Below are 26,627 nucleotides of genomic sequence, written 5' to 3'. Positions count from 1 at the left end.
TGTGCTGATGGCAAATAAGTTATCATTTTCTAAACGAGGTTTCCAGGCTTGTTCTGGTCAGTGCTATAGCAAATGTTGCCACAGTCAGGAAGGTGATCCCCAAGCCCCATTCACAGGCATATTGCAGACAGTTTAGAAACATAGGATCAGAAAATCATCTAGGCTGGGAAAGACCTTCAAGATCACCAAGTACGACAATCAGCATGACCTACCGAGTCCCAGCACTGAGCCCTGTCCCTCAGTGCCACCACCTCACATCTCTTAAATACCTCCAGGGATGGGGACTCCTCCACTTCCCTGGGCAGCCTGTCCCAGCTCTTGACCACCCTCTCCATGAAGAAATTATTTCTAATACCCAATCTAAACCTCCCCTGGCGCAACCTGAGACTGTTTCCTCATTTTGCTTGATCAAGGCTAGGTTTGACTCCCATTGGTGAGGATGGGAAAATTTCATCATTTCTGGGCTTCTCTCCGTGGGGTGGTAAAAGATAATTTTGCCACACCACTGAGAAGCTTTGGTGTGATGAGAGGGAGGGGTCCCAGCTCACTGACCTGAGATGCTGGTGACCACCACACTTCTCTGTGAGGGACAGCTATCCCATACCGTTCTCCTCTGCTGGCAAGCTCCATCTCAGAGCTACTTTGAGGTGTGGTCAACGCAATGAAGAGAGCCTTGTTCTGGGAATGAGAAGCCTTTCGTTTTCTGGCCTTGAGTGTCCATGGTCCCTTTGTCCTTGGAGCAACAATTTAGCTTTACCTTTCTCCATACCTCTTCTTCCTGTCCTGGTGCTTGCAGGATGTACTTACAGAAGTCAGTGCTGTTCTGTTCCTTTTCTTTTTTTTTTTTTTTTTTTTTTTTTTTTAATGGCCGAATAATCCAAGCTGTTGTTTTTTTACTTATAAGAGAGTTTCTGCTTCTGCATCCTAGCACTGAGACTGTCTGAGCCTGTTACAGACATCTGTACGTGGCTTCTCATTGCCCATTAGGGAACATGGATGCAACTCTTAGAAATACCATGGGAAACCTGCAACAAGGAGATGCTTTACAAATATCATCAGGGTTCAGCACATCGCATGGGCCAGAGGCACGTGCTCACTTTCAGGACAGATATTCTAGTGCAGAGTGCGAGGGTATGATCCTCAATGTCAGGATATATAATGAATTAGAGATTTATTTCCCTCCAACCTCCCCAAATGGGGCAAACCTTCACTCCTTTCCATACTCTCGGCTCCTGCTTTTTGGAGAGCAAGCTGAGGGCCCAGGAGATGGCACACAATGTGTCTGAAGCAGGATAAATCTGCTCTCAGTTATCCCAACCCAGGCTTGTTTCACAGGCAGCCTGTGAAACACGGCAGGCCTGACAAGGTGTGAGGGCTGCCAGAGCATTAACTGAGCATCAGCGCCGTGCCTGCAGCAAGCAGCAGTGCCTGCCTGTGACAGCTCCAGCTGCCCTCGTTTGGGGATGCTGAGCACTGTGGTGCAGGGAGGGGGGCATGGACGTGTGGGTTTCTGCAGGCATGTCCCTGCTGAAAGCCTCGAGCAGGTCCTGCAGTTGGTGCTTGGATCCATTTTGGCTTTTCCAGTCAAACACTGGATGTCCTGGAGCTGCTTGTTTTGAGACAGCAAAACTAAAAGCATCGCTTGTCTCACCATGGGGAGAGAAACCCTGCCCCTTGGTAGTAATGCCATCAGTAAGGCTCTAGGACACAAAATGGGATAGAGGACCTGTGTCCTGCCCCCATCCCAGCCCTTTCCTTCTGTTTCAAACACCACAGTGTTTTCTGCTCAGCTTACACCTGGTGTATTTACACCTCATTTGTGGTGTTGCAGCAATTGCAGTTGGCTCAGAATTGGGCTTAGAAATTGTGACCGTACCTAGGCCTTGTTCCTTTTCCTGCTTTCCTTGGGCAATTCCTGATCTCCCCTTACATGCACCTAATTTTGGAATTGTCGCATCCCTCAGCACCTCTGTGGACTTTACCACTGAGGAGACCTGTCCCATGGCCAGCCCAGCTTGGAGAAGAACAGGGCAAGGTCTTCTCCTCTTGTGCTCCTTGGCAGCCTGGTAGGACCTCACCGCAGGAGTGTTTGGTGACAGTCAGAGTCACCATGTCCCCACAGCCCTGCGAGTTGTCTCACCCTTGCAGGTCCTTTACTGCTGGGTCCTCTCGGGACAGTTTTGAATTTGCATTCACCAGCAAAGCACACCACGAGCAGGAGCCCTGGCCGAGGGGTGCTGCCTGCTTTTCCCTTGTGCCCTCAGCTCATGCTGGCCCGAGAAGCAGCAGGGAGGTGCAACAGCTCCGTGCTGCAGGGTGGTGTTTGAGACATGGCAGTGCCTAGGTTTGCTTGTTCTGTGCTATAATTTACTTTGAAAAATTGCTTGAAAAAAATACTGACATGTGGCGTTGCTAGATATTTCATCTCGGTGGCGATTAGCGACAGCAAAGCTGAAGGCTTTGGCACCATCTCTGCATATCAGGAGGCTGCTGAGCAAGGCATTCCTTTTTGTTAGGGCTTGAGATGCTCCTTTGTGTTGTTTATGATTTGGATCAGAAGTTTTTAAATTTTTGTACAATTGTAGCACTACATTATTTTTTTTTCTCTCGTTTGCACCTTGTGATTCTCCTGTCGCATTCAAAGAGAAATGGTTTGGAGAGATTAAGTGACTGCTGAGTCTCTGCAGGTATGAGTTGCCCATCAAGACTCCAAGCAAAAAGTAATTTAAAAAGTCAGCCTTTATTTGACTCGATTATTTATTTGTCCCCTTTTAAATGACTTGTGAATTTTACCGTAGGTGGAGATGGATATTGACCATTTGGGACTGAATATATAAGGTATATAAATATAAGACCATATACGTATGGTCTTCAGCCAGGTTCATGTTGACCTTAGTGGACAGCAGGTAAGGCCCTATGTGCATTAAATGAAGCAGTGTCTTTTCGTGGACCCTTCGTTAGCACCATGTAGGAAGTTTGTGCACAGATTGATGAGTAGCAGTTGTGTGTCACCTCCTCTCTGCAGCTGGGCTTCTCCTGGTGCCACACACAATTCTTAGGTTATTGCAGTATAGTATCACTGGACACCACAGGCAAACACCTGGACAGGGCACATCCCCTGATAGAAATGATGCAGCTCTGCTGAAGTTAGTGGAGTTTCACCACTTAGGAGAAGGCTGAGTGTGGTCTGTTACCCCCCTCCTGGAGCAGGAGTGAGGACAGGTTCAATTTCTGTATTAAGCTCTGTCACAGGTAACATGAGCAGAGCCACTTTCTGAGCAGCAGAGCTATTCTCTCTTTGGTCCTATATTCATAAGACAATTTGCTTCTCCCTGCAAGCGTTTGTTAAAAACTTCCCTGCACGTTCTGCGTTCAAGAGTAAGCACTACCGTGTTCTGTCTGAGTGCATGCTAATGAGAGCAGGGAAAGGTCAATACATTTGTTTTTCCTTAGCACCTGAGATACTTTGATACTCAAACTAATGGCCTCCTAAAGAGCATTTGTTTCTGAATAACACTGTCTTACTGTGATTTATGTGGTAGATTTATTTGTGTTGTATTAGCTTGCAAACCCTAAAACATCCCACACCAAGATGGTGATATTACAGTAAAGGCCATTAAAATATGTAGGAAGAAGAGTCTGACACAAGCAAGAGAAACAGAAAAGACAAACTAAACATTATCTGGTATGCCCGTAATATTCCCATGGTAAGGATGGGAAATGGAGGAGCAGAGATTAATTTACTTGCCTGCGGTTATACAAGAAGTCAATTGCGAGGCTATCGAACCGGTGTCCAAGCCAGGAACCTTAAGCCCCTTTTTGGCTACTTGCAGCCCAGGAGCGTTGCATCGCGGTGAGAATCAGTTTGGTTCTCGATGCACAAAGAATTTGCAATCAGATTTTTTTTGTTGTTGTTAGCAAATGTAGGCAAATACATCTTCCTCTTGTGACTAGCACTGCACACTGCTCGGTCTGCTGATGTTCCGTAGTATTTGCATGAACATGAGTCTCTGAGATAATCAGATTTTATTTCGAGCATCTAATCGATGCTCAGGGCTTTGTGGTTTAATTACTAGAATAATTGTTTGCAGAAAACGGAGTTCGATATCTATTTTTTCCTTTGAAAGTCAACTCCATCATTTTTATTTCCAGCCATTTAGTACTTTATTGATCTTTATGTCATTTCATGACAAGCGCTGCATCTTTCCAGCCAAAATAAGAAAAATACATCCTCTGTCCTAAATACAAAAATGGAAAGTACCCCATTTCAGTATTGCTTGCTGCGGGCAGATCACTCATACAGCGTCCCCAGGAAAAATGATTTTGAAAAGTACATTGGCTCTAAAAGGAAGGAAAAAAAAAACAAGCCAAGATTTTTTTTCAGGACCTGATGAGTATGAGACTTAAACTGAGGTACAGAGAAATTTTGCTGTTTAACTGCTGATCCTTTAAGATAGTTAAGGACGTGTGAGGAAGACATGGGAGTTTATGTGGCTTGCATTTCGAGAAGGCTGAAGTGAACGGGTGGAATGAGGAGCAGCATGGCCAAACGACCTCTCTCCGTAGACAGGAGGAACACGTGGCCTCAGCTGGAGATTTTGAAGAAACTCAGCCCAATCACAGTGCCTGTTCTGCTGCCGTCCTGCAGTAGCAGAGGGATGCTGTGAGAGCAGAGGGAAGATGCGTGGGGCTCTCTCCAGTTGCAGCATCTCTGGCTTTTTTGCTCCCCCCATCACAGCCACCTGACATTCAGTTTTACTTTGCAAAAACAGACTGTTGCATGGGAACTGTGCAAGTTACCTTGGTCAATTCAAAGTTTGCCTGGCAGAAGTTTATTTTTTTTTTTTCCAGAAAAAAATAAATGGTAACTGTTGATTTGACTCTTTGATTATCTGCCTTTCAAGTCTTTTTAAATCGGGCATGGAGAGAAATGCATTCATCAAATTTCCCATCAAGTAGAAATAGTTTTTCTTCTGGAATTAAAAATATGCTGCCTCCCAGCAAAATGCCATTTTCTGTATTATTTATTTGTGCTAGTAAGTAAATTGGTCTTTGTGTTTCCTAAGGAAAAGGAGCTGGTGCAGTCTTGTGCCATTAAGTTGTCAGAGCTGAGCAGACGAAGCACGGAGCATTTTTGCAAAATTGTTCTCTGTAGCCTCATTTAGCAGAAAGTTTTACCTGAAAGAGATGAAGTCTGTAAGGTAATAGGACAGATTGCCTGGTGTCTCCAGACTGATTTAAAGCAATCAATCTTTTCTTTATTTTTATACTTCCTGCACAGGAAGGAGGTGCGGAGCTTGAGGTTTGGGTGTGCCTCTGGGTATGTCAGGGAGGGAGGAGGAGAGCTCCCTACAGCAAGCTGCTGGCTCTGGCGCATGCCGTGGAGGTGTTGCAGTTTCTTTAGAGGACTGTAACATCCCATTTCTCACCGCAGATGAGCCAGCTATTTTGCCAGGGTGGTCTCTGTAGCAAAGTCTTAAGGTTAAGGACAAGGTTTGCTCCTTCTGCCCACCACTCGCTGTTAGCCCTGGCCAGGAGCAGCACCAAATCCCAGCCATTTGGTGACGAGGAAGAGCAGGGTGATGAGCAGACCTGGAACAGGTGAATACATTTGTTTTAGAGAAAAAAGTGCTGGTAGAGTTGTGCTGAGCTGCTTTGGCTGCAGGGCGCAGTGAATTCCTCCCCTGCAGTGACACACACCGGTACATATTTAAAATGCCCACGTTCTTGCAAATATGCCAAGCTGGTCGTTTTGTTTTCTACAGCATCTGCTGCAATGGGGGTCTTGTTCTGAGATGTCTTACCTGGGTTGTGAGCTTATAAAAAAGAGCTGGGTGAGGGAGGGAGGCCCGTGCTCTGTCTTCAGACAGAGATGAAAGCAATTACCGGGAGCTGTTGGAGCAAAATTGTTTCATGCCCTGACAGAATACAAGTGGCTGATATTTTCTGATGTCTCAGAATTAAACTTTGTGCAGGTCTCCCAGCCTGTTACATCTGAGGAGGTACAGATGTAATTGTCAGGTCCGAATTTTGTCCTAAGGTCAGAATTTTGTTTTAAGCCATGCAGGGGTTCCTCAGGCCTTTTCTCTGCCCTTTTGGGCACACGTAGGAGCTCGGGTGCCACATTTTCAGAACTGGTCTCTGTGGTCACGATGGAGAAGTGTTGAAAGAGAAGGTGCTGGGTATGCAGATTGGTATCACCACGCAGTTCTGGGATGAAAATGTAAACTCTGGATCTGAAAATGCAGTGAGGTGTGCCGGGCAGAGGGATAATGTGCTGCTTTGTCGTGGAAAAACAGAGTCGCTTTAGATGATCAAAAAAAGGAATATGATTAAAACAAGCTGATAAAATGGAAGCTAAAGTGACAAGATAAAATAGCAGGGCCTCCAAGAGAGGAAGGGAGAGCTGGAACTGGTGGTGTGAGGGCACAAATTATTGATCGCAATCATCACCAGGAGGTGCAGTTTTTGCATTTTCTTATCTGGAGAGGGGAGGGAATGAATGAACGAACAGCATCATTAAGCAGCCTTATCGTTGCGTTGGAGTGGATAATTAGGCAGCGAGGATTACTACAAGTTGACAAAGCATGCAGCCCAGAGGCCTTGTGCTCCTGATTTCTGTGGGCAGCAGTGAGGGAAGCAGAAAAAGGCTCTGGTGAGGTCTGGCAGTGTGTTACAGTGGGTGGAAACACAGAGCCTGGCCCTGGCACCCTGCAGCCTTCGGGTCTGAGGTTCAGAAGGCCTGACCAACAGAGAAGAACGTATTTGAAGGTGAGCAGTCCTCCGAATAGCAGCAAGAAGTGAGTTTGTGAGCAAAGGCCACCCATAAGATTGAGGGAAGGAGAGCCCAGCTATTAGCTGTACCGTTTGACCCACTTTTTTCCATGGTGGGGATGTGTGGTAGCCACAGGAGTCACTGCAGAGGACACGTTTTGTGTGTTTTTCCCAGATCTCCCATCTCCTTTTGGACATCCTCTCTCCTTTTGGGTGAGTTATGTGGAACAAGGCCCCTTCCTGCAGGGGCTCTGCTCTGCAGGGCTGTAAGGTGAGGATGCTGAGAGATCCCAGAGCACAGCACCACCAGGTCGGGCTCTTCCCTGGGAGGAAAGCATCAGGCTGTGGTTGAGACTTGCAGTGAATATGTTCTGTCATACTAAACCATTTTTATTTTTTTCAGTCAGAAGTTAAAAACACTGGATTTTTCCTTGAAGTGAATCATGCAAATTCTTCGCTGCTGGAGGACCTTTGCAGCTGAACTTGCAAGCAGCTTCCAGACCTCTCCCTCTATGATGCTTTGTTGTAAATTATATCTGATCACACTCTTTATATATTTATATTTTATATTTATATTTATTTATATGAGTAGTTTGGTTAAGCTCACTAATACACTGCTTACAGGGGATGCAAAGCTGTGGGATGCAGAGGGAAGCTGAGGGATGGGAACACACCCTCAGAAGTATCCTAGAGGCGAATAATCTGTAGCCTTAAACTGCTTGTTTTTATCTCTGAAACCACAGCTTAAATCAGTGGGAGGAAGCCCCGGAGGTGCAGGTGAGGCACAAAGAGCTGCAGCCCCCTCCAGGGAGCCAAGATATGGGATGAGGTGGGAAGAGGTGCTAGTAGCTGATGGGTGAGGTGTGGTGTATTTACCTGAGCTGTCCTGCTGCAAGCCACTTATTAATGTGGCTATAAATGTGTACTAGAGCGAAGAAACTCACCCCGGGCCACCTGGACCTTTGGGTTTCTGATGCAGAAGCCAGAGCCATCTCCCACAAGGGCTGGTTTGGATTTGTAGCATCGCAAAGTCCAGGGGTGAAAGGGGTTGTTGGACCTCGTTTAGTGAGCGTAACTTCCCTGCTGTTGGCACCATGGCTTCTTAATAGCTGTCTGCAGGCTTTTGAGGGGTAAAAATGACTAAAAATAGCCCCGTGCAACTGTTTGAACTCATCCCGGGCTGCTCTGATGCCAGTTCCAGACGTGCTCTGTGTTTGGCACAGGCATTTCACCCCCTGTGCAGCTCACTGCTCAGACTGAGATTACCTTTGTCGGTGATCTGAAGCTGTACGTTATTTAAAATTCATTTGCAGAGATGCAGACATTATATAAATCACTGAGAAAAGGCCAGATTATGCACGTCGTTTTCAGAGGGGCTCCACGCTGGTCTAATTCAACTCCCTGTGAAACCCAGGGCTCACAATTCAGCTGAGGCAGAGTTTGTACTGATCATGATCCTTAAAATGCCATGGAGTAGGGCTGGCACTGCAGGCCCCGTGTTAGTAATTTCACACCCCGAGGCTGTTGCCATTTGTTCAGGACATTCAGTGTCTGGGGAAGGAAAAAAAAAAGGGGGGGGGGGTGATGAAAAACACATGGAATGGAGTATTGTTACTGATTATTTGCCTGGCCTCATTGGCAAGTCTCTTGGTGTTCTTGGAGAGTGTTTTGTTTCTCTGAGATGATGCCATCCGCAGTGTTCCTCTTCCAAGATTAAGTTCAGAATATTAATTATGTATAATTATCCCTAATGAGAGGCTGCAGTCCAGATTTAACTGATGGTAGCCATTTAGCATAGATATCAAGCCTAACTTGAAAAAGCGCCTTATTTCCTCCCCACACTTAGCGTCCTCATGTATGGGAATAATTGGAACAAAAAGTGCTCGGTTTTAATGGCACCGTGCTTTGTCATTTCCTCAGAGGTGTTAAAACAATTCCGTGCTTTAGTAGCACTGTGAGTGTTTGTAACGTGCTCAATGTAATGCTCACTGACTTGTCACAAGATCCAGCCAGCCAGCCCGGTGCTTTAGGCTGATTCCCGAAGGCATCTGACACGTGCTCTACCCTGCTGAAAAGGAGGTTGGTTTTAATAATAAGAAATTGTATAAATAGTAAGTTTGGGTTCGTACCGTAGCATCCGTCAGTCCCAAGAGATGTGGTGCTGTTGTTCTGTGGAGCAGAGGGGAATGAAGCCAGAGCTTGCGTTTGGTGAAAGCAAGGAGTAGAGTGTCATTAGATCATCCCCTGGTGGAAATAGCAGCCCTACACGTGAACTGTCAGAAATACTCGGAGCTAATTGCTGCTTTAGAGGCTCTGTTGTTGTTCAGCTACGAGAAAGCAGGAGGGCTACTGATGAGATCACCGATCCGACACAGTTAGGGTGAAAGGCACAAAAATAGGCTTTGTGCTTAGCTTGAGCTGGGGCCAGGTGGGCATCGTGGCAGCTTTAGGTGGCTCTGTGCACACACCAAGGGTACGCGTGTAGCTGTCCATACATGTGCATGGAGGACATCAGTCAGGAGCTTCCGAACATGCAGTGCAGTTTTGAAGCTGTGATTGTTGCTGTGGGCCTCTGAGTCACTGTCACTGCTCCCAGGAGCCTGGAATACAGCACAACAGCATCGTTAAAAAATGAGAGTCATCAGAAGGCTCTTTGGTAAGAGTTTGGGGATGGTTTCCTTTGGTTTGGGGTATTTGTGGCACCATGAGTTAGTCCATGCAAGTCAGGACAACTGGTAGGAAGAGCTGGTCAGATAAGTCCACTTGTCCTCTTCTAGTGCTGTGGGTGTCCAAGTATGTCTCCTTGGTAGTTTTTTTTTTTTTCCCTTAGTTACCTTCAGAGCTAGATGAATTTGTGTGTATGCTCCTCTGCCTGTTTCATGCTTTTTTCACCTCTAGATAATTTAGGATCCTCTGGTTGGAAAGTGTCAAGCTACTGACAGTCAAAAAAGGGAGTGTTCAAATTCCTTCAAACTTGTTCAAATTCATAGTTTGGTTCAGTGGTGCTGATGTCTGGGCCGAGTCTTATTACTTCCTTACGGCTGTGCTGCTCAGTATTGTGTCAGAGACATAAAAAGGTAATTTGCTGACGGCCTTGGAGCTGCACCCTCACAGCCGTGCTGTCACTGCAGAAGGATGGCTACCCTGAGTGGCACACCAACAGACAGGCTCCAACGCTGCTAACAAAAGCTCTGAAGAGAGTTTCTGTAAGAAAGCAAGCTTGGAAATGGGTCTCCCACCATAAACAGCGTGTTACATTTGGGATCTGATGTACCCTGGGAGAAATAACCCTCAGAAAGACATTGGTGCTGCCGAGATCCCCCTTGTGCCTGTAGCAAAGTCCTCCTGGAGCACCAAGGATCCTTCCTTAGGGCTTAAAGCACAGTTGCTGAGCCCTGATACCTTCAGCTCCTTGCTTGAAACAAGAGCTGATACCTTAAATGCTGAGCATTTGGTCCTCCGTGCTGTGCAGGCAAATGCAGAGCTGCTGCTGGAATCACTGCCAAGCGCCTGCAGTTCTCTGAGATCAGATTAATATTTCATCCCCAAGTAGATGCCATTAAAGGCGTTTAATTCTCGGGTACCATATTTCATGGGTCTCAAACTGACTGTTAGAGATGAAAGTCTCCGTGATGGCAGCACAGTTTTCCTTGATTTAGGAGCGTAGCATCTCCAGTGCTCTCCCAGTCCTCAGGTGGTACCTGGTGACTTCCCTAAGCAGGCAGTCACTGCTTCCAGAAGAGGAAGGGAATAAAAAACAGGGAATAATACTTATTTTAGGCATTTCTACAGGCTTATGCCTAACAGAGAGAGCAATATCTACGTAGAGCTGGCCAGTGAAGGGGATGGCCATGCCATAAAGTGATCTCCTTATTAACGATCCCAGTGTGTGTATGGGAAGTACTGGTTGGAAACCCCCAACCTGAAATCCTGTTTCCTGGATCCCAATTCCTCTTTTAATCACTCCGAAGATGTGAACTGCACAGGCAAAAGCAAGCTTCTTGCCTGCCAACTCACATAAAGAGTTTCTCTTGTTGATTTGCTGCATTTGCTCTTTTTCATGAACAAAAGAGGAAATCTAATGAAAAATGTTATCAGCTTGTCAAGTTAATTAGTGTCTATTTCAATGCCTTCATTATCATTTGTTACTAATTAATATAAGTAACATGATTACAGCTTTTTTGTCTTATTTTTCAGTGAGAAGCTGGATGGAGAAGCTGAAAGATAAGGTAAGAGGCTCAGTGTTTCTCTCAATGACTTTAAAAGCAAAGCCATTTTCACTTGCAGGAATAAATAAGCTCTTGCCAGCACAGTTCATTATCTCTACAAAGATGATTGAGAAGGGGCTTAACATTTTCTCTGGGAGACAATGAACCAGATGCTGCTGCTGCGTGTATTGGTGTAAATCCACAGCACATCCCCGATGAGTAGCAGCTAGGAGCAGGATGGGGAACAGGGGTGTCTGAGGGACCTGTCTGCACCAGAAAGTCACCTTCTCTTTGCACTACCCAAGTTACATTTTTTATTGCCCTCTAATTTGCCCCCACCCCTTTTCTTTAAGCCCAAGTCTTGGCTGTGCGTTGCCGCTGGGTCTCCTGCCCCCATGCAGGAGGAGCTGCAAACTCCTGGAAGGACAAAGAGTGAACACAGGAAGACTGAAAAGATACCAGCTCCTGATCTTTTCTCCCTGACATTACAGAGCGGTGGTACGTGGAATCAGGACTTGTACCAGGCACAGTCTCTGATAGATTTTCAGGCTCTGCTACCCTAGGGCAAATATTAACATTTGGAAATGGTTGTGAAGCCTTCCAAATGCTATGTTGACGACGGCAAAGCAGTGAAGCTAGAAATGAGGTGACAGGAGTGTTTCAAGACAAGAACATTTTGTAATTCAGCGGGGCTTAGAAACTCTTGAATAGGACCAGAGTTAATATAGAAAAAAAAAAAAAACAAACCAAAAAACAACTCAAGGAATGATGACTCGATAGGAAACTTCAGCCCCTGAAAACACATGGCTAAGTTTGAGCAGATTGTCACCCAGCAAGCAAAGACCTCCAGTGTCACCCCCAAAAAATTTCAGCAGCACCAAGTCTGGAAAGAGAGCAGGGCTCTGGGCATCTGTTTCCAGGACTGGGGAGTGAAAGGGTTGTTGGTTTTCTGCCCGCAATAGGAAGGAGGCATGTCTAGCACCATCTTTGCTCAAAGCAGAGCGTCTTGGCCTGGGATTCAGCCAGAGCGAACGTTGAAAGGACAGAGAATGGTTTTCCTGGTGAAGGTAACAAGCAGACACCAAGACGGGGTGCATGCAGCCTGCATGCGTGTCACCCGCTCACTCCGGGCCTACCCAGCCGGCACCACACAGGCTTGGGGACATCGGGCGTCTTCTCACTGAAGCCAGAGCTTTCACTTCGTCCGTTTTGGCATCTTTTTGGTCACCTCTTTCCTTCCCCATGAGCTGAGTGCATGTTCCACTCACCAGAAGAGTTGTTCTGTAGGGCCTGAACCTCTTGCAGCATTGGGGGATCTGCTACTGTCCTCTGACCAGAGAGACATCTCCCTCCTGCAGGGTAGGGCAGACACCTGGAGGCAGATCTTTCACCTTGCTCATTTTCCTTAATCATGTTTTTCTCTTAGAAAAGCCCAACAAAACCCACTCACATCACTCACAGATTAACCTGCTCACCCCGATTCCTCATCTTCCTTGTTGAGAGGGGACGGTGTGGTCAGTGTGGGACCAGGAGCACGGGGCAGTGAACTGATAAATATGTCCTGTCTCCTGAAAACGCTGTGCAAATGTTGTCTTGGGAATAGAAAATAAGGGACATGAGGTTCCTCTGAAATCCTCTATTGCTGTTATCTCAATGTCCAGCAGAGCCAGGAAGGTCACGATGATGGATTGGGGATCCTAAAAGCATCCCTAGGGTCTGTAAAGAAACGTTCTCTTCCCCATGGGCAAGGGGTAAAAAATTGGCTTTGGAGCTGCCTGTGAAATGGGATTTTGTATCAGGCAAGTGCAAAAGCCCTCACAGCTTGGGCTACATGACTCAGAAGGGCTGGGAGGACGGGCCCTGCACCTGGCTCACATCGCAGGCATTAGGGGTATAAACCAATGACCCAGCTGTGGGGAAAATGCTGCAAAAGGGGCATCTGCTGGCCAGGCTTGGGAAGGGCTCACGGGCTGACAGGAGAATTCACCATGTTAAAAGCAGCAATTTCTGGTACAGAAACTCAACTGGGCAGCAGCTAAAAAGGCACTGCCAGCCTGCCCTCACCGCCTGTGCCAGCAGCAAAGTTCCAGAAATAGCACAACCCACGCTGTGCTAATTAGGTCACCCAATTAAGGCACCTTAATTGCCTCACAGAGATGCAGCCTTTTAGCTGTGTTCTCCCTAACCTCCTTTTTGGGGACTGGGGTGCCACACACAGCTCCCCCCAGCATCGCGGGGATGCTGCGGGATGCAGCCGAAGGCCTGAGCCCTCCAGCTTTGCAGTGCAGACACGAAGATGTTACTATTTAAAGAGCCGAGCGGGGTCTGGAGGGGTTTGTGAAGGCAGAACAGCCCTTGTTTTCATCTGTGTCTGTCCCAGGTGAGAGCAGGTATTTTCATTCTCCAGATAAGCCTGTGAAGCCAGGGCAGCACGCACTGCCTGCTTTTGTTTTTCCCACTCAGCGGATTATGGAAGAAAAGCAATTACAGCGTCAGCATGTGTTGTTAGGTTGTCTTGCAGTTTGGGAATGCAGATGAACACGGTTGCGAGCACTGGACTAAGTCTTGCTAAGAGGCGCCTGGTAATCCTCTGGATCATGCATCTGTCCCTCGGCAGGTGTAAAATCTGATTTGGGGTGTGTAGGAGGAGAAGGGTAAAGCCTCCGAGAACACCACTGCTGCAGTGTGAATGAAGGCAGCACTGAGCAGCTTGGCTTAATTTTCATTTAAACAGTAAAGTAATGATCACGTGGGGATATTTTTGGAAGGATTTTAAATGTTTACAAATTATTCGTGCTATATATATATTTATTGACATTTTAAACTCTTGGCAATGCAAACGTATGGATCATAACTACTGCATTAAGGCTGATTTGCATCTGCTCTGCGACAAGACCAGCTGCAGGCATGAGTGCGCCCCCACAGCCTTGTCCTGCTCAAAGTGACCCCTTCCCATGCGAAACAAAGGTGTTTGGTTCACAGATTTTGAGTATGAAGCCAAGGGGGCTCCAGCAGGTCCTGGGGCACTCACTCTCCCATGACAGATATCTCTGCGGAGCATGGAAGCTCTGTAAATCTTTTCAGTCAGGGTATATTTAGCAGTTTGGTTGCGGTTAGACATCTTCTAGCAATAAGAGTTGGCCAGGAAGACACTGCTAAGTGTATCCACAGACATGTCACCCCAGCCCTCGCAGCTCCATACCAAAGGGGGCAAATGCTGAGCTCTCAGCTGTTGGAAAGAAGTATTTGCTAGAAAAAGCTGAGCGTGAGTGAGCAGTTGTGGTGGCCATCCAGGTCCTGCAGTGGGGCTGGTTTGAGGCTTTTTTTTGGAATCCTGGGAGTAGATCCCATCCTATGTGGGTGGGAGAAGGACCCAAATACAGTAAAGTCTGATGAAAGTGTAGGGTTGTGTTGCAGTCATAGAATCATTAAGGTTGGAAAAGACCTCCAAGATCAGCTGGTCCAACTATATTTTCCACCTGGAGTAGTGGAAAATACCTCTGAAAGGATGCTGTTGTGATTTCTGCTCCGCTTGTCTCTTTCCAACGCAGGCAGGATACATGTCAGGGATGCTGGTTCCTGTAGGAGTCGGGATAGCTGGAGCCCTCTTCATCCTTGGAGCACTCTACAGCATTAAGATTATGAATCGCCGGAGGAGAAATGGCTCGAAGAGGCATAAAAGAAAGGTAGAGCAACTGCAAAGGAAAAACCCCAACCTGTTCCCACCACTCTCCAGTTAACTTTTGGTTGTAATATAAGAGCCAACTGGTTATGGAGAGTGGTTTCTCTGGGTTGAAGTTCGCTGGACTTCTCGCTTGGAGTACTGGGGGAGGGATCCAGACACTGCTCATTTCAGTTTGCATATTGAAGTCTTTAATGTTTCTTTTCTTCCCCTAGCAGAGGGAATTTAACAGCATGCAAGACCGAGTAATGCTCTTAGCCGACAGCTCCGAAGACGAATTTTGAATCAAACTGCAGTGCCCTTGTGATATCCAGTGACTTTTAAAAGGAGGGAGGGGGAGGAAAAGAAGGAAGGACTTTCTGCTGCATCGCTGCTCTCAGCCACCCCGAACACCGAGCAGTGGTTGGTACCACCCCGGCGAACCAGGCATGCTATGCTCTACGTGCACCACGCAGTGATGTTTGTTTTGGTACCGTAGTGAGATTTCACATTCACACCTGGCGCCTCATTCAGATCCGCAGCGCGTCTTGTTACAGCGGGAGCTGATCCGTATGGATGATTATTCTCCTATTACCCCGGTGTACTATTTCGGTCCTTGGCTGGCAGTAATCTAATCATAACAATTGCTCTCACCTAACCTGGGAATGGAAATCTTTGCTGTGAATGACTTCTGTCCAATTCGTTAATTTTAAATGTTACATTACCTGAGCTAGAGTTCATTAGTGCTGAGATTAGCTGCTCTGCTTAATTAATGAGTTATCCACTTGAACTGTATCCCTCGTCACCTGAGAAGCGCCCAAGTACCGTGTTGTCGATACAGTTTGAAGCACATTTCTACGCTCTGTTCCCTGATTCCCGCCCCTTCTTTTACAAGCCCTCCCTTCAGCTCTGCTCCACGCTTCTTGGAAACACACGGGAATGGCCTCAACACTTGATTCACGACAAAAATCTTAGTCCATTTTCAACCAGCACTGTCTGTTACAGCACAATAAATACCAGCGCTCACGTACTGACGGGTAGTCTTGCATGGATCTCTTAGCTTTTGTTCAGTGTGCAGGTAGGTAAAAGGAAAGATGGGGCAGAGGTTGCCTCAGCTTCTGCCCCCTGTTTGTAGGTACTAGTGATTGCTTCACCCCTAACCCAAGGCTGCGTTCACACAGCGGTGGAAGCGGAGCGTCTGCCTCCTTTCCCGACTGCGAGTTGCGTTTTCAACCCCTGAAAGCTTTGTGAAACCTTTGAGAGAGCTGGTGGGTCTTGTCTCTGTGCCACCAAAAGCAGGAAGGCACCGAAGGTGGCTGAGGTGCCGAGGGACTCATGGCTGATGGGGGGATAGTTGGAAAGCAGCGGCTGCCCTGGCTGGAGGATCTGTTTGAGGTCTGAGCATGGGGGAAGAGATGAAGCTGTAGGATGGACGGCTGTGGAGGTGAAGCACGGGGTGAGGGCAAGCCTCCATGCTGCTGGCACTAGGGTGCAGAGGGGGACAGCCAGTGCCTGACCTTCTAGGAACCGAGCAGGGGAAGGTAATGGTGCTTTGCACAGTCAAAATAGCTAAAAACAAAGGGCTGCATTTCTTTCGCTCTCTTGCCGGCTGTGCAGTGACTCTTTAATCTTACATTTATGCAAAATATTCATGTTTCCAAGGTGGAAATCACTGTTCTGTGGGGAACCATCCTTCACGCAAGGAACAGCGGCTGTCACCAGAGGAGACTTGATTAAAGAAAAAAGTTCAGCCAGCATGTGTGCCGAGACAAGTCCCGCCGAGTCTTTGAGGAGGTGGAAGTGTGTCTGAGGAGCACCCACGCAGGGCTTCATCCTTTGTAAAGGCCTGTCAGGTTGCAAAGACAGATGTAGGTGAGGGTAAGCAAATGTCTCGTGGGTTTGTGTGGTAGAGACAACACTCAGAAGACCAGACCAGAAGAGCCTGAAGCTCACTTCTCTCTTCAGAGGGTCAGGGTCTCGTGGGCATTAAGTCATCAGATGGATGTTCGGCTCCAGACAAGCAACACTCTTCAGAGCCCAGGGCCTTTCCTGTAGGCCTTCTCCTCACATCCAGTGAGAAGGCCAAGTAGGACAACCTATATTCCAAATGCTGCTACCAATGCTAGTCTTCCAGCCCAGGAGCTATGCGAGGCCCTCATGTCCATCCCTCTGAGTGCATGGGGAGCAGGTTGGGAGGCAGAGGACAAAGCTGTCCCTCAGCACACCGAGCTGTCTCCACTCCCCAGTCCGTCTAGGACAGGCTCTCCCAGCCAGGGCTCCCTTCTCCTCTCTCCCTTCTCATTCCTGAAAATTCATCAGCAGGATTTTGCCTTGCAAAAAGCAGCCCAGATCTCCCGACAGCCGCTGACTGGCAGCCCACTGTTAAGTCCAGGTGCCCCAGTCCAAAGCTGAAACCTCTTCTATCACAGGTCCAGGCTAAGAGCTTTCCTTCTGGACTGATCTCTCCTTGTTTCCTTCTCATTTCTAAATCTCTTAGAGCCTGGAGATGGTTGGGAGGTGTTAACAGCCCAGTTAGCATTGCTTGTTGTCCTGTCTTGTCAGCTGGGGTTTGGGGAAATGTTTTCCCTTAGGCTCTTCGACGACATGTCCCTGACGGGTTGTGAGGTGGAGCAACCGTCCTCCCTTCCACTCTGCTTGAGATCACCTCCAGAAAATCTCCTGAGGTACAGCACCAAGCAGACAAGACCACGTAGGCAGCTGCAAGGTGCTTTGAGGAGCATGGCCCGGCAGGCTGGGAGGGTGCATGGTGGCTACGGGCACTGCCCTGCCTGCGTGAGGGGGTCTGTCATGGAGCTGGGCGGGCCGAGGCCTCTGCGTGCCTGAAGGAGAGACCTGAGCTAAATGCTGGGAAAGAGGAGCTGCTGCTGCTGCTGCCAAATAGTACCACTGAGATCTGAATAGCTGGGGATCAGCTTGGTGCAGCAGCAGCCTGTGAAGGGCGGGCGGCCTCCTCTCGCTTTCCTGCTAAGAGTAACATGTGTGAGGCTTGTGATAACCGCACATGTCGTGTTCATGGCTGACAAGACGCCCGGCTCCTGGCCAGCAAGGAGGAGGGATGGCTGAGTGAGGCACTGATCTGAATGCAAACACCGCAGCCCTGGCAGAGCTCTTTGGGCGGGTTGTCAAACTGATGGATGGGAAAGGCTGCTGGGGAGGCACCGCGGCCTTTCGTTGTGCTAATAAATCCTCAGCTCAGGGAACGCTAACTTTCCACAGTGGCAATCAGTTTCGCTCTCTCTCTTCTCCCTCCCCAACGTAACAAATTGAAATTAAAGGCAGTGCTGTCTGTCAGGGTGACAAAGGTGGTGTCTGGGTGCATCGGCCGGCTGTCCAGGTGTCTCTGAGAGCGAGGACGTGGCGTGGGGGGCCGTGATGCTGGACATCAGCAGTGCCACGGGTGGGCAAGTTGGAGCTAAGTGGGATGTCCAGCCAAATGCACAGCTCTTGGCTCTGCAGTCTGTGCTGGAGCCCAGTTTGTGGGCTGGGAGGGCTGCCCAAAGGCTTTGCTTGTGGTCCAGCTTCACTCGCAGGCCTGGCTGTGGCTCTGAACACTGCTGTGCCATGGCATCGCTCCCAGGTTTGTCATCCAAGGGCACGGTGCCTTGGTTGGGAGCTGCTGCCCTCACAAGTTTTCTGTTTGCCAACTTTATGGGCAGCTCAGCAGTGCAGAGAGCTCCCAACCAACATCCATTTGAAGTACAGGTGTTTATAATAATTACTTTTGGTTAGGCATCTGCCCCACAGCTGGGATGCTCCCCACATCTTCCAATTCAGTTCTCCTTGGAGTGGAGGCAAGAGGGACAGCCAAAACCAGCTGCAGGTGCCAGTGAAACACGTAGGAGCTTTTGGAGCACAGACAGGGTTTTCTGCAGTGCCCCTGACATCAGTGAAATTTCTGCAGGTCCTTAAAGCACAAACATCTCCCAGCTCTTTCTCCTCTCATCCAAGGCCGGTAGACTTTAGATCAGGCTCTTAAAAATATTCTATACACAGTTCCTGGAGTTAGATTCATTTGCCTGAAATTGTCAGGTTGCTGATGGGGCAGGGAGAGGGTTTCAGGTGGGAGCCGAAGCCTCTGGTCTCATAAAGCACTACTGTTTAATTTATACCTCTGCATTTCTAAAATAAACAGCAAAACAAGCAGATTCTTTTGAAAAAAAATAGAGTACAAAGCAAATCAGCAGAGGAGTGCCCTCTGCCCTTGCATGCTCCGTGCTGGGCGACCCACGAGATGCTGAACACAGAGGTGGGTCACGCCACTCCTAATGCAGCCTGAGCCCTGCACCAAGGCACAGCTGCAACGCCGACTGTGCTGCAGCAATAACCATCTCCTGACTTGGCACAAGACGAGCAGCTCGCCTCTGTTTCCCTGTGGATGCCCAGTTTGGGATTTCCTGATAGCACAAGCCAGAATTTGTTGTAGGCGTCGCGCCATCCCTTCAGCATGTCCAGCCCCATCTCCAGCGGGAGGAACCAGCCCGCCTGGGGTGCAGATCTTGCCCTGAAGTGGTCCTGCACCCCACAGCTGCTGGTTTTTAAAGGTGTCTCCAAGGCCAGATGTTCACCCTAGGTGAGGTTCCTTTGGACTGCACTGCTTCCATAGAGTGATATTAGCAGTCCTTGTGCTTTCTTGTGGTTTTCTATTTCGGATGAGACGAACTCCTCATACTGTAACTATGGAATGTAGCACTTTGTTAAATTAAAACATTGGAAAATAAAAAGCTGTCCATCATAGCTGACTTTAAGCACCGTGTCTCCCTGATCTGTGGTTCATTGCATGTGCTGTCTCTCGGGTAAAGCTGTAAAGTGATTGCTTGGAGACCCAAATGTTACATTTCTTCTTCCACATTTGGTGCAAGGTGTGATGCTGGGCTTGCAGTGGGGCACACTGAGGAGTCTGAGCCTGGGATGTTTTGGGTAGGATGTTTACCTGGAGGTAGATGTTGGCTTTAGGCTACCATGAGTAACACCCCAAATTCCTCTGGCTGGATTTCCAGTAGCTGTAATGGGACCCAATGCAGACATGTGTATGATGTAGATCTTTACATATAACCAGAAGTTTCTTTATCCATATTAGGACACTTTTTCCTGCCTGGTTTGACCCATGAACAAAGGTCTGTGCACAAGTCTTTCAAAACCTCAGTGGTATGGCATGGTTGAGCCTGGAGTTTCAGGTATAGGTGCTGTGAGAAGCACAGGCTGACTGCAGATGAATGTTGTCTCATGCACCTCCATGCACGTGCCATCCGAGCAGAAGCATCAGAAAGGCTTGAGAGTAGGCAGGAGGTGTGTGGGCTGGGTTCATAGTGGCCTTCCCAGTCCTTCTTGCAGGTGTCCTGGCACACCTTGTGTCATGGTATGGGCCAGGCACATGTTTTATGGTCCTGCATGGAGGTCCTCGGTCTGGGCACAGCGGGGCACACAGCCAGCCCTCGGTGCTGCCCATCCCGCATCGAGCTCCCTCTCGTAGCAGGAGCCAGCCAGAACTGTGGGGCGAGGCATGTGTATTTTCTGTAATGAAAAATGGTTTGTACAAAACAAGAAACTCCCAGGGAGACGGCCACGTGGGGATTGAACCAGCCCAGTCTTTGTTAATTGGTAGCTGCCAGAAGCAATCTGTGTATTCATGAAGCTGTTTGCTGCATTGCTGACTTTTTCCGATGAAAAAACAAAACCTGCCGAAAGAAGATAAACAATGACAATGTTCTTTTTTATTTATTTTTTTCCCATAGGTTTATTCCCTAAGGAAATGACTCTGCGATCACACTGCCTCGCTGTGAGCCTCTGTCTGTCTATCCATTAGGTGTCCTCCTAATGCCCCTGACTGCTGGCCAAATCACGGATTTTAGGGGACAGGTCATTTTAAAACAGCCCCCTTATTTCTCCCCCCCAAGAAAACCATGTGTAGAGCCATTCTGAGGCCACAGAAAAAAAAAAAAAAAAACAACAACATGTTAACAAGGTTATATGTGCTCTGGTGGAGGGGACAAGCTGCTGGTGTGGGCTCCCTGGGGCTGAGCAAAGCCCAAGGTCACGCTGGAGTGGGTCTAAGTCAATCACGAGCATGCGGTCAGCTGTGAGGCCACGATCGATGCAGAGCATCATGGACAGCCCAGCCTGGGGGTGTTTAAATCCATGTGTTTTGGAAGGACAAAGCAAAAGGCATCGCCTGCCTGCTCTGCTGGTGAAGCCTCTCGTGGGCTCAGGAGCCCTGTGATGCTCTTCCAGGGGCACGGGAGCAGCACAGCCGCTGTCTGCAAGGAAAGGGTTTGGGTCTGAGCTGGTTTTGCTCCAAATTCAGTGCTCGGGGGACAGATCCAGGGGGAGCTGGGTCAGGCCAACGTGGTGGCTCCTTTCCATGGGTGTTCACAGCTTTTGCTTGCAGCATCCTCATAGCAGAACCCATGGGCTTGGCAGGAAAATATATTTTCAGGGGGGTTTGGAAAGGGACTGGCAGGTGGGAGTTCACTCAAGATGAATTTTCCAGGTTTTACATGCAGAATGGGACTGCATTCATTCAAAATGTCTGGAGCTGCAGGGGCTGCAGTCATTGAGGATCGTTGCTAATGAATTCATTTTCACCTGAAGCAAAGAAAACGGAATTGGGCTACAAGGAAAAAGCTGATATTAAGAGTTTTGCTGCATGACAGTTTTTCCTTTAACAGAGAACAAATTGGTAATATGGTAAAAAAAAAAAAAAAAAAAAAAAAGAGAGGTTAAAAACAACAACGGTAACGCAAAAAATGTGCCCTATTCATGTAAATTAAGAAATAAATCATGAATTTCTGCAGGAAAATTAAAACAGCTGCTATTACACAAGCAAAGTCTAGATGATGAGATCATTTGCCAGGGTCAGGGTGTAATTTAGACCTGGGATTTTGCAGTCAAAATATTTATTACTGGGTTTAATCATACATGAAACGTGGAAGCTGAAAATCCTTATTTTGAATAATTGATTGACTAGATTTTTTATTATTATTATTTTAGTTATTTTTCTAGGTTTCATTGCCACTGGTCGGTACGCCCTTTAGCATTCATTTATTTGCTTCTGGAGATTGTGCCCATGGGTTTTGCTTTTTCCTTGCCTGGGCCTGGGGGAGCCAGCCCCAGAAAAGGGGCCCTGAGACCCCCAACCCTCCTCATGAGGGCATCTTCCAGGCTGCTCCCAGCACAGCCGCCTTTGGGCCACTCATGTTGGGCATCACAGAGGCTCGTTGAGGCCACAGTGGCCACCACCACCCCACCTTTTGCCCCTGGCCCTATAAAAGAGGCCCCCCTACAGCTGGCCCGCCACTTGCTCAGCTACTCAGTCCTCTGAGAGCCTCTGAGGCAAGAAGAAGGCTAGAGAAAGGAGCAAGGCGAGCGGCAGCCCTCCTCAGTGTGAGGCCCACAGACGTATCAGAGATATCACTGGCACCACAGCGATGTGGGGAGCAGGCCGGCCCCTCAGCCATACAGCAGCAGGGGGCCTGGGCCTAAGTGTTTAAGTGATTATAGGTGGCTAATTTCTTATATTAAGAATGAGTTTCTGTATCTGAGTAATTGGTAATGACAGATATGGAGAAGGCTGAGGTACTCAGCAACTTCTTTGCCTTCGTCTGCACTGGTGGACAGGCTTCCCATGTCTTTCATTTCCCTAAACCCATAGATGGAGGCTGGGGGATCAAAGTCCCTCCCACTGTAAGTGAAGAGCACGTTTGAAACCAGCTGATGAATTTAAACAGGTACAAGTCTGTGGGACCTGATGACATGAACCCCAGGGTCCTGAGGGAACTGGCTGGTGGAGTTGCCAAGCCTCTGTCCATCATAGCTGAAAAGTCCTGGCAGTCAGGCGATGTTCTTGGTGAATGGAAAAATGGAAACATCGTGCCCCTACTCTTCAACAATTAAAACCAAGAACTGGACAAAAAGCACTACTCTGCAACAGTTAAAACATTTAGGACACATTTCTTCTCAGCAAGAGCAGGCAGGCGTTGGGACAGGTTGCCCAGGAAGGTGGGGGAGTCCCCGTCCCTGGGGGTGTTCAAGGGAAGGTTGGGCCTGGTGCTTGGGGACATGGGTTAGGGGTGACATTGGTGGTAGGGGGGTGGTTGAACCAGATGAAGGTCTTGAAGGTCTTTTCCAACCTTATTTTTTCCATGATACTATGACTTACCCCGCATTTATGTGCGCTTAGCCAAATTCAGGGCCTCTGATGTAGTTTTTTTTTTTAGATTATTTACATTTTACATTTTTAATCCTAAAAAATAGCAAATGATTCTTTTCCAATCCACCACCTGATTGCTTTTCTGTTTCACTCCAGCCAGGTTAAATCTCACTTGGATACAGACTGAAACTCGATCGTAGTAAAATGCATCATGTCAGGGCTCCGGTGAGAGAAGGCTGTGCTGGGTACATAAAACTTTTCTGTGGGCATGCAGGTCTCTGGCTTCTCTGAACCGTGTGTTTGGGTGGGCTACATCAAAACTGGTGGCTGAGGGCTGTTTGGACGTGTCTTCAAGGAACAATCCTAATCTGTAAGAGGCAAGCGAAGCTTGTCTGTAGGCAGTGCAGGATAAAAGCACTTTGTAACCTGCCTTGCCAAGTGTAATTGTTTTTAAAGCCAAGCTTAATCTAAAGAATGACATTTAATCTCCTCTATGGGGGGTAATATACTCAGGTGCTAAATGGGTTTCTGGATGAGGCTGCTTTACAGCCCCAGGGTGCTAAGCGAGGAATAATGATGGCGATGGCACATCCGTGTGCTGTCACACCAGGCCTGTCGGTGTGCTGCTGAAGCAGCCGTGCTCCCCACACCACTGGGACAAGGCAGCAACCACTGCTTTCTGTACAGGGACCTTTGGGGTGAGCTCCTGGGGCAGAGCGGCTCCCCCAGGATGAGGTGCACAGACACAGAAGTGGCTGGGGCTGGGCCTGCAGGTGGGAAATGGGTTGCAGAGAAGGTGCCGGTGTGGATATCAGTGCATAAATCAGTGGTGCTGGATCTGCAGGCACAGGGAGAGATGAGGACAGGACAAATCTGGGGCAGTGAGGATGTGCTGGTGCTGTCTCTGTCAGGGGAGAAGGGATGGAGACAGGAGAACCAGCAATGTAGGAGGCTGGAGGGGACGTCCAGGAACAGCCCAAGAAGCTGAAGGCACCCAACATCCCAGTAGGTGACCAAAATAGCCCAGAAATAATGATCTCAAATAATAAGGCTAAAAGGCAAATGCCTTTTCCCCACACACTGGAACGGGAAGAAGAAGCTGCTTAAAGCCTTGCTTCACCCGCATGGAAACAGAAAGCTGCTCTGTCTGTAATGATACCCTGGGAGGTGCTGTCACATAAGTGTCACCATCACCGTCCCTCTAACCTTGGGGAGTCCGGCTGTGACACATCGCTGAGCTCTGTGGGTGGGACAAGGCCGTGGAACAGGCGGTGGCCCTGGTGCCACATGGATGGAAAAATAACTAAATAAGTAAACAAATAAATAAGTAAATAAATAAATGTAAATATAATATATATAATAATAATAATAAAGCAAAACAATAACAACAACAACAATAATAATAAATCCAGTAGAAGTAACCCAAGTCCATCCTTCTATCCAGCAAAGCAGTGAATCGCTAAATGCTCAGTAGTGGTGGATGCTCTAAAGACATCCCTCTAAAATTGAAACTGAGGAATGTAGTTTAATAGCATTAAAAACAGAAGGATAGTAAAGGGATTTGGCTGCATGCAAGCTGTACAGTATCTATTAAAAATGAGTTTTTAATTGGATATTTGTTTTGCAGTCAGCTTATTGGGATTAAAAATACGTGCTATTGCCCTGAAACAGTGAAATGATCACTTTGTGTGTAGGAAGGAGATGAGGCAGTGGAAACTCTAAGCCAAAAGTAACGTATATTTTTGGATGGCCAAGCATGAACATTCATGAGAAAGGAAACAAGAAAAGCATCCTCCTAATTACCATTTACCTTCCAGCAAAGCAAAATGCACTGAGCCACTCTGCTGATTGCCTGGATTTTGCAAGCGAACTTGAACACTGCACGTGCTGCCTGATGCCACCAATTAATCAAAGTCTGGGCTCACCAAACGCAGGACACCGGAATGGAGCAGCAGTGTTTTTGGTGGTGCTGGGAAACATTTGTGTGTCCGTGTGTGTGCAGGAGGCACTGCTAGTGCAAGGTGCCTGGAGGCCAGAACAGCACAGCCGACTGGTATGGGGGGAGCTTACGTTAAGTGAGGCTAAAAGCCAAGCCAGCTTGCACCCAGATTCATTGTATTTTGGTTTAGTAGACAGGGAGGATGTGTCCTTTATAGTAGCAATGCCTGACAGCGATTTGGATCAAGGCTGAGCACCCTGGCAGGTCCTGCTCTGCCTGGGAGGAGGGAACCCAGTTTGGGAATGGTGAGTTTTCAAGGGGCTGTCTCTGCTTCCCAGAGAGCAGCAGGCTGAGAGCACTGCAGGCTGCTGTTCACATACTGGAGAGGCTCCAGCAAATTCATTTCACCAGCTTCGTGCCTCAGTTTCCCCTCTTTAGGTGGGAGAGTGGCTCACACGTGGAGCTCTGACAGTCACTGCTGCAGGGCAGGCGTTGCTCCTCAGTGGAAACAGCGTTGGGAGACAGAATGGCTTTTCTCCAGGGTTTGCTTCTTCTTCTCTGATATATTGAAGTGTCCAACAAACACTCTAAACAGAGATTAACTTTCTTTTTGCCTGAAGCTCATGTCCAGCTCATCAGGGACAGCGAGACGTGCAGAGAGCAGCACCTCCCGTCCCACACCTCCCGCGCAGCCTTTCCTCCTCTGAGAGGAGCTGGAGCAACAGATGAGACCTGGGCACGGCAGAGCCCGCAATAATTTCTCCAAGTCCCTTTGCCTGTCTGGTTCCACTCTGTGGATCATTTAGCGTGAAGAAAGCAATTTTTTTGCTTTTGATACTGGAAGCAGCCAGGAGGGTAATTGGAGCCTGGAAGGAGCGGTAGCTATCGAGCAATCTCAGCCCTTGCAGACCTCTGATGCTCTGTAAAACTCAAAGGGGAGTTACAATTACTGCCTGGTGCCCTGCACGATGATTTATCTTGGAGCCACATGGAAGCAAAATCTCTCTGATCTGTTTTGTTGTGGCTTGTTTTTTTTTTTTTTTTTTTTTTTTCCCCGTACCTGATCAGGATGTGTTATATCTCAGATTAAAGCGACTTTTCTTTCAAATGCTGCAAGGAAAAGCTGTGTGCGGCTTTTGATTATCCTGCCCTTTAAAATAATACCCCTGATGAAATGGAAGCTGTTGAAGTGCTGGTGTCCTGAGCAGCTGGAAGCTGAACTGGGATTGTCTGATAAAGGATGACAAAAGGAGCAGGTTCAATGGATCTTTTTAAGCCCTTTTCATCGGAGATGATGATTCGGAAGCTGGGGACTGACCTGGGATGTAGGAGACGGATGTTCAGTTCTTCACGTGGCTGTGGATGCTGCGTGAGCCGCATTGACCCTCTCTAAGCTCAGGTCTCCAGCTTTTGCTCTGTGTAGACTCCTTCCAACACATCAGGGGGCTCGGTGAATGACAGAGGATAACTTCAGTAGCCCTGCAGTGATGTCCTGGAGCAGCTCCGCAGGCAGGTGCTGCACGCCCCATGGCTGGACGTCGAGGTGCACCTGCCCAAGGCATGGCACCACGCTTCACCTCGGAGCCAAAATAGCATTAATCCACTGGAAACAGCCAAGCCGCTCTAAACTTGACATTTTCTGTCCTTTTCATGTGGTATAACAGCACATCACAGGCTGCACGGGAAAACCCTCCCAGCGAGTGGTGGTTCCAGTGCTGGGAGGATCATGCCTGTGATGTCTCTGCCTGATGCTCCCCCCAGCTCCTCTCTCCTGCCAGCTGCTTTTCAGAGGAACTAGAGAGGCTGAACAAAACCTAAGCTCCCACTGCTTCAAGGCAAGTGGGACCCTTTTCTTTGCTCAAAAGCACAACTTTCAGA

General features: G+C 48.1%; 1 protein-coding gene across 3 annotated transcripts in view; it reads left to right on the top strand.

Annotated features, from left to right (window-relative positions):
* The window catches only part of ARMH4 (armadillo like helical domain containing 4), a 53,738-nt gene extending 38,065 nt beyond the window's left edge, over positions 1 to 15,673 (top strand). For all 3 annotated transcript variants that reach the window (XM_068682411.1, XM_068682412.1, XM_068682410.1), the window contains exons 6-8: positions 10,972 to 11,003; positions 14,534 to 14,668; positions 14,880 to 15,673. In XM_068682411.1, coding sequence (XP_068538512.1) covers positions 10,972 to 11,003; positions 14,534 to 14,668; positions 14,880 to 14,948 — 236 coding nt within the window. In that variant the 3' untranslated portion in view covers positions 14,949 to 15,673. The remainder of the gene's footprint in view (positions 1 to 10,971; positions 11,004 to 14,533; positions 14,669 to 14,879) is intronic.
* Positions 15,674 to 26,627: the final 10,954 nt, after the last annotated feature.

This window comes from Anas acuta, chromosome 5 (genome assembly GCF_963932015.1).
Source record: "Anas acuta chromosome 5, bAnaAcu1.1, whole genome shotgun sequence".
In the NCBI taxonomy this organism is placed as follows: domain Eukaryota; kingdom Metazoa; phylum Chordata; class Aves; order Anseriformes; family Anatidae; genus Anas; species Anas acuta.
The sequence above is the reverse complement of the archived record's forward strand: the minus strand, read 5'-3'. Positions and strand labels throughout refer to the sequence as shown.